This window comes from Helianthus annuus, chromosome 13 (assembly GCF_002127325.2).
Source record: "Helianthus annuus cultivar XRQ/B chromosome 13, HanXRQr2.0-SUNRISE, whole genome shotgun sequence".
Lineage (NCBI taxonomy): Eukaryota > Viridiplantae > Streptophyta > Magnoliopsida > Asterales > Asteraceae > Helianthus > Helianthus annuus.
This window is the reverse complement of record NC_035445.2, coordinates 167,805,526-167,813,890: the sequence shown is the minus strand read 5'-3', so window position 1 is coordinate 167,813,890 and position 8,365 is coordinate 167,805,526. Positions and strand designations below refer to the sequence as shown.

Genomic DNA, 8,365 nt, shown 5'->3' with positions numbered 1-8,365 from the left:
TGAGCAAAATTATTTGTAATGATTCATAAATATTTACTAATACTATATATACATATGTGAGATTATAAGATGGGTAACATTTTTTTATATCGGTTATGATCTCTTAACTTGTATATTAAAACACACAAGTTGATGATATCAACAAAAAAAAAGCACAAATAGATCAAATCCTAACCTTTTGAAAGTGGTTGGTGAGAAACGTACGTTATCAACAAAATATTATGCAATCTTGTTACAATGTATTATAACATTAATGTTAAAAAAACAAAGACCGACAAAAAACGCTTTTATTATAAATGTACGTTAGTTATCACAAAACAACGAGTAGTTGACTCTTGACTTTAATAACATTTAACATTTAAATCTTTTCAAATTTAACCTTTAACTCTCACTTTCACTGAAAACAAAGTTGTCAATTCAACTAGTTGAAAAATTATAACTTTTATGCAAATGAGTACTTCTATATCTATGAAATGTAAGATAAGAAAATAATTGTGAAAAAAAATGAAGACAAACCTTGGATATGGAGAGCCAGCGATCGACTTTTCACCGTATTTTCTCCAAGACCACGAGTCATTCTTCGCTGACTCCAAAGGCATTTTATAAATCCGTTTTTCCTTATTCCTGTAACACAAAAAACCTAAGTTAGAGGTTGCGAAATATTATATTAAAAAAATCATGAAAGTATACTATAATAATTTTAACATACATAGTTTTTTCTAAAGTTAATTAAAGAGTAGATTAAAAGTGAAGAACATTAATTAGTAGGATCCTTTTACCGTTCATTGGAGTCTGATACACTTTGAGCATTGATTTTAGTACATGTAGAGATGTCAAGAGCATGTTGTTGCCTTTGAGAAAGGATCTCCGTACGTTTGGAGATATTGAGAGACTCCTGCCTTTTCTGAACTCGAGATTGTTTTTGGGGTTGTGGTTGTCGTTGTTGTTTGAGGGTTGGTGTCTGATCAGTTAATTTTCCATAATCAGGTAGGGATAGTATGGGCCCATTCTTGCTAGAATGAGAGGCTTTTGGAGGGTTATTTGGGGTTTGCATCGAATGGTTGACGTTGTTTGTGTTAATAACTGAGGATGATGAGCCATCAATGTTAGAGGAGGAGAACATTGTATTTTGCTTCCAATGGTAAGCACCATCGCGATTTGGAAAGTTAACCGCGGGTGTAGTTGGAGTTGGGGTGAATGTTGTGTTCCCAACAACAGTTGAAGATGAGGATGGAACAATGTTGGAGTAAAACTGATTGGCTATCCCTTGTAGGGTCCAAGGGTCTAGCGATTGATCATGCATAACCGGAGGGTTGGTGATGGTAGGAGGAATGGGTGTGGGTAGGGTGGTGGCAACGGCAGATGAAGACAAGGAGTCATTAGGGGTCGGGTAAAAATCATTGACTATCGCATCTAGGCCCCAACCACCCAACATTTGGTTGTTGTTTGCCAGGGTGGTGGTGGGAGTAAATGTGGTGATGTCAGATGGGTCGTCGGTAAATGAAGGAATTGAGCCCTCAATGGTGGAAGGATAGTTGTTTACCATCACATCCTGACCCCAATCATTCAACATTTGATTGTTGTTTGGAGGTATAACCGAAGTGATGGTGGTGGTGGTGGTGTTGGATGCCGTGGTGGAGGCATCAATGGTGGGGAAAAAGCGATTGACTATTGCACCAAGCCCCCAATCATCCAACATTTGATTGTTGTTTGAAGGTAGAATGGTAGGGGGATAGCCATTGCTCATTTCATGAAGGTCACGATTGTTAAAACCATCCATGGCCTAGTCGTTGAAGGATTCGCTCAAGACAAAGATAGTTTTTTAAGCAAGAACAAAAGGTGTATGCACGATGCTAAGCAAGAGCATCTTATAAATATTATCGATTAGCCTTAAATTCGTTATAAGATTATGTAAATCCCAACTCATATATCATACATTTATGTATAATCAAATAAATGTAATAGTCATCGACATGTCACTGGAAGGCATATAGCACGTGTGACATTTGACATAAATGATTTATGTTGTATATTAATAATAAAATAAAATAAAATGGAGTTTATATGCATGATACAATGAATAAGTTCTTCTAACAATTGTGTTACACCTTTCTTTTAAGATAATGATATAAATCATCCATGGAAATGAGAGTGAAAAAAGATGTTTAATCAATTAAAACCAAGTGAACCGTTCAAAAAAAATATTAAAATCAAGTAAAAAGTAGATCGTCGTCACGTGGAAATCCAAACATAAAGATTGCATGATATCGTAGAAGACCAATAAAATATATTATTTTTATTCAAATAAACCTAACCATCTTTATATATTTCATGAAATGAAATCCTCATAGGAGTTACTTTTTGTGTTATTAGCCAAATAAAATTATGGTCCATGTAGTTTGAGTATCTGGCATATCAAGATAAGAAACTTCAGTTGTGTTTAAATTGGTTACAAAGAGTTGCAATATTTTACAATCTCAGTCCAAGATTTTGATGTTATCTTCTTTTAGGTATTATATTGTAATTTATGTACATTAGCGGTATTTCAAATCGACTACAATGTGAAACCAGAAAATTTTTTAGAAAGTCGTGACTAAACTAAAAAGATAACAAATTTACGAATCTACGATGATAGAGGCCTTAACATAATAAGATATTTATTAATGAATATGAAGATAAACAATATTGTCGTTATCATCTTATTTTAGGACACAACCCTAAGTTCGAGCAATAATATAACGAAAAGTCCTACTCCTAGACTTGACCATATAAATTGTAATCATATTACTAACCATGTTTGCATGGTAATCGTTTGATGATTTTAATTAGAACGCATCTATTTTGTCGTCTTCTGCAGTATTGTATGCGACGACCGTTTTTTATTTTGCTAGCCGACAAGGTTTCAAGTTCAATCACTGTAACATAACATGAAAAGAAAATGCTAGCATTTTAGTTTACATGTGATAAAAAGTTTTGTCGTTAGTAATTTAATTTTGGGCACGACCACACGTTCGAATATTAATTAGAAAACTTTATCTTGTCGTTTTCACTTTATTCTAGCACTGATGTGTGAGTAATGTGTGTGATGACCGTTTTAAGTTTTACTAACCGACAAGATTTCAAGTTCATTTATGATAAAATAATATGTGTGGATATTCATAGTGTTTAAGGCGTCAATGAAGTGACATTATGAGCCTGTGTACGCCGCCACAACAAATGTTTTCTCGTAATACTTGCATATAACATGCATTTATTGCTAGCTTGATTGTGAACATTTCAACGCCCTTTCGCGAAGGTTTTCAAATCATTGTTGATTCTAAACCTTATAGTTGATTTTGTGCTCAAGGGTTTCATATTACTTGTTATTAGGTCTTGATTTATCCTTTTTTTTTAAACGGTGAACTTTATGTATAAGGTAATCATACTCCCTAAATCGGAGAGCCCCATATTGCCCTATTCCGGCCAGACTATATTGTCTTAATCGGGCCCAGTTTGGTTTCAGATTTGGTTTTTTTTAGCGTTCCCCGGGAAACCATACCTCCGGCTGCCACTTGACAGTCATTGGGCCACTACCAGAACAGAACTCTTTGACGCAGAACTCTTTGACGTAACACACGGTGGGACGAAAAGCCGGGTGAGCTCGGGAATCGAACTGACAATTTTGCACAAGGACAAGTTCAAATCCTTTATTGTCTGTATCTACCCCAAAATGATACAAGTGAGAATCAAACTTGGGTCTCCATTAGAAAACCCAAGCCTCCATTGATTTTTATGATATCTTTCATTGGTTAAGATTAATATGGGTTGTTAAGATACTAATTAGAGAATCTAAGTCTAATAAATGATTTCACTAAATGTCATGTGTCAATTTCTCATGCTATCCCAGCCATAAAATAAGAGGTAAATTAATATAAGGACACTTATCTTGCCTATAATAAACAATTTCAAATAATCAATTATATAAACATATAAGAATTACTTTTACCTCTTGAATATACCGGTTTACATATTAGAGATCAAGTTTATCTTTGCCTCCATTACATATGATAAACGTAACACCCCGAAATTTTTCGTTAAACTATGTGACGACACGTGTCCCGAATCTCCAACTAATCCCGACTATGTGGAAGGAGAGGGACCCCACATTGAACATATATATTAATCGACACATAACCCGAATCTCCAACTAATCCCAACTATGTGGAAGGAGAGGGACCAAATATGCCTAAATGGGCTAAAAATATAAGTTGAAGGGCTAAATTTGCCTTAAAGGCAAAGATATTAAGCTGCTGGAGGTCCTTACGGACCGTAACATTTTATATTTTCAGTCCACAAGGGTGATTTGAAAATTATACGCGCCTAAGATCCCTTATGAACCGTAAGGCATACCATTTACGGCCCGCAAGGGGTCCCCAGACAGCAATTTCTTGGCTGGCAACAGCCTTGCTGCAAACCATGCCACTGATGTGCTAAAAGTAGTTTAATAAAAACAACCTAAATTAACCTAATTTAGACACTAAGTAATACTCTAGACTCTCTAAACTCGACTAAACTACTGACCGGCAAGCAGACCGATCGACTCTAGTAAAGCTAAGTAAGTCTGGAAATCGAACCCACAAGACTCAATTTAACTATGTTAACTAAACTATCTAGACGGACACTGACATGACACTAACTATTTTCATATTTAGAGGGGGGTTTCTAGATATCCTAAAATTGTGATTTAATTAAATTAATTAGCTAAGTTAACTAGACACGAATTATGACTCGGGTTTACTCAGATGATGATGGAAGACTATCTAGACTCGAATCCTGGATTGTACTAGTGATGATTTTATTAGGATGTTTGTTACTATGGAACCATGATATTCTAATGCTAAACCTATCGAGACACCGAACAGGACCCCCGACCCTTCTCAGAAAGACACCTATGGAGCTCTAAAGGTTGCTATGGACACCGGTTGGTCTAGACTCCCTCATGGGTTATCTAAGTGGTTTATGAAAGTACCCTAATCCGATCTACTCCCACACGGGTTATAAACCTAGGGTAAACTTGGGTTCTCGACTCGACTTTATAGACAATGGTCGATAGGGAAACTAGTTTAGTCTCCTCACGAAGACCCTACGTAGCAATTTATCAACTTAGACCTAACAATAACCTCGCACATTTCAGCTATTGAGATTAGTAGAACACCTAGACCTAGTCAATTATCAATTGCCGCTTCTAAGGTATATTGACCAATTAACCCAAAAGATCACAATATAAAATTATAATCTAGCATGAACCTATCATGCAAACACATCGAACCAATAATCAAGTTGACTACTTTCATAAATAATCCATAAATAATCAAACATCCAAAATAAAAATCAAAACTTTAACAATCCATTCATCCAATCTAGGCGGTTTAAAGGTTTTAGCCCGACATATTGAAAATCAAACACAAAACAAGAGTATAAACGAAAGAATAGAATATGATCAAAACTAGAAACGAAGAACGATTGAACACGGATAGTACAAGCACGACCCGGATGTTTCCTCTTGCTTCAAACCTTCAACCAATGTCTTCAAACTCTCGAAAACGCTCCAAAAGGTTCCAACTTTTCGCCCAAGATGTTGCAAATTCGTAACTAGGGTTAGAGTTCTTTTTAAGATGTGTTTATATATGTTTGCATCAAAGAATCCAGCTCTAACCTGACTCTGACTACGAAAATATGGCCTCCACGCCACGCGGAGGCAGAACCATATAAGCATCGCGTAGCGTGGCGCGCGTTTTTATTTTTATTGTTATTTAATTCCTTCGCGCGACGCGAAGGTGATGCAACTTCATGGCCATGTGACGCGGCCGGGCCTTTTACCAGTTGTTCTCAGTTTTCTCAATTTTCGTTCAGCTACGTTCCACCCGATTCTCGTAGCTTCTTCTTACTCAGCATATTTTCTGTGTTTTTCCTTATTTTCAGCAATCGAGACCTGTAATTTACACAACTATCAATAGTAGCTAATTCTAAACTAAAACCCGACATAAACGGAACGAAATATATACAAACTATACATGATAAATAGATGTATTTTGCAATACATCAGCCACATATCCTTCATCTTGCCACAATTCACCACATCATGACACCTAATATGACACTAATTATGCTCTAATCACACATAGGGAAACTTGTCACATTCTTAGGAATCTTGGATTAGTATAGATAGAAGCCTGTGTTGAACATTTTCATCGACACCATTCACTTCTTACTCTAAACACTTCTTATAGAGTTGCTTCTGCTTAGGAGACTCCTAGTTTGAGTTCTAAAAGTGTTCTTCAACACTAGTAAGTTTTCTTTCTAGTCTATTTCATTACATAGGCTAGTTATTAGCCAAAAGTCAACCAAATTGACTTTTACTTTGACTTTCGGTTCTGACCATTTTGGTCAAGTCGAAGTTCAAATTGAATTTTGCAATGTGACCGTAATAATGAGGGTATTAATCCCCTATGATTATACCCTCTGATCATCACGTTTAGTAGGCGAAATGACGAGTCAAACATGTATAAAATAAAACGTCAAAAACGTAGATTTTTGCAAATTACGACGAATGATCTTTTAAGCTTCTAAACTATAAGTTTTGACATTATAATAGTTTATATAACATTATAAAACTTATTTCGACATGTCTAACTCGTCATATTCAATTTAGACCTCAATTCTATATCGAAAGTCAAGCAGTTTGACTTTTGCTTGACTTTTGATTCCGACCCATTTGGTCTACTTTGGAACCCAAAGAAGGCATGTTATGTGACTATAATATTATTGGGAATAACCCTCTGAGGTTATACCATTTGGTCATATTATTTGAAGGGTTATTCGACGAGTCAATTATATATACTTTTTAAAATGTAAAAACGCCATTTTGGCGTAGAAATGGTTTTAAAACCTAAGTGCATGTAAATTGATCTCAAGAACGATCATACCATCTTTTAAAATATGTTTTGACATAACGGACTCGTCGTAGACCCATTTGACCACCCGATGCCTTGGTTACGCTAACGACTAGTTTAATATATATATATATATATATATATATATATATATATATAGGAGGAGTTGGGTAGAAAGTGGGTTTTTCCTAGAAAGTCTAGGAAGCAATAAGAATGTGACACGTGACATGGAGAGATTTTAACTAAAAGGGCACTTGTGTAATTTGACATATTATTTTATTTTTGGAAGAGAAAAATGCAATTTGCGTCCCTGTGGTATGTCCTAAACATCAACCTGAGCCCCTAAATTAAATTTTTGGATGTTTGAGCCCCTGACCTTATAAATTCATAACACTTTGAGTCCCTGCCGTCAGTTTGACTGTTTGAGGCAGGGGTAAGACCGTCTTTTGACATATATTAATAACACTTTGCGTCCCTATGGTATGAGCGAAATATCAACCTGAGCCCCCAAATTCATTTTTTGCTTTTTTCTTAAGAAATCTAATAATTCAAATTAAATTAACTCTTTTATTTTTTAAAAAAATGCAATCTAATAATTAACTCTTTTTAAATAAATGCAATATAATAATTAAATGTATCCTATATATATCAAAGATCCACAAGCAATTGGGTTATATTCATTCATAATAAAATTCTCGATAACAAAAGACCGTAAGGTACAGACTCGATAACAAAAGACCGAAACATACAATACAGAGACAAAACGTCAAAGATCCACAAGCAATTGTGGATCTTTACTGACGGGTGCACTTCGGAATGTAGCAGATATGAATGAATATAACCCCAGTGGCAGATATGAAATTCCAGAGCTCGCTAATTACATATCTGCCACTAGGGTTATATTCATTCATATGAATGAATATGAATGAATATAACCCAAGTGGTAGATATGAAATTCTAGAGCTCGCTAATTATGTATCTGCCACTGGGGTTGTATTCATTTATATCAATCACTTCCTTATGTGCACCGCGCCATCTTCTAGGAGGTTGTCAAGTGTTCTCGCCTTTGTAGTTGGTGTTTTGCGTAGTATCTTTACGTCCGCAGCCATTCTGTACAACAAAACACATTCAAATGAGGAACACATTCAATCCAAAACTGATCCGATACAACAAAAACATTCAAACCATAATCAAAACCAAAACACATTCAAACGAGGAACACATTCAATCCGAAACTGATCCGATAGAACAAAAACATTCAAACCAGCATCAAAACCAAAACACATTCAAACGAGGAACACATTCAATCCGAAACTGATTCGATACAACAAAAACATTCAAACCAGCATCAAAAACCAAAAACATTCACCGAAAATCAACCTTATGTTTTTCACCCTCTGTTTTTCACAATATAAACACATTCAAAATCAAAC

The 8,365-nt window shown here is 35.4% G+C and overlaps 1 protein-coding gene across 1 annotated transcript; it reads right to left on the bottom strand.

The window, feature by feature from the left end:
- Positions 1-381: 381 nt before the first annotated feature.
- LOC110902334 (rho GTPase-activating protein gacK-like) lies at positions 382-1,780 on the bottom strand. Its single transcript, XM_022149023.1, has 3 exons — positions 780-1,780; positions 517-624; positions 382-397 (listed from the first exon to the last, which is right to left on the bottom strand). The coding sequence occupies exons 1-3, from the start codon at positions 1,778-1,780 to the stop codon at positions 382-384; spliced, it is 1,125 nt and encodes a 374-aa protein (XP_022004715.1).
- Positions 1,781-8,365: the final 6,585 nt, after the last annotated feature.

What these genes read in the sequence shown, in the direction of transcription:
- LOC110902334 (XM_022149023.1), bottom strand. Translation starts at nt 1,780, where the DNA reads ATGGATGGTTTTAACAATCGTGACCTTCATGAAATGAGCAATGGCTAT. An exon ending in GTATCAGACTCCAATGAACG is followed by an intron (nt 625 to 779) that starts GTAAAAGGATCC and finishes TTTGTGTTACAG; the next exon opens with GAATAAGGAAAAACGGATTT.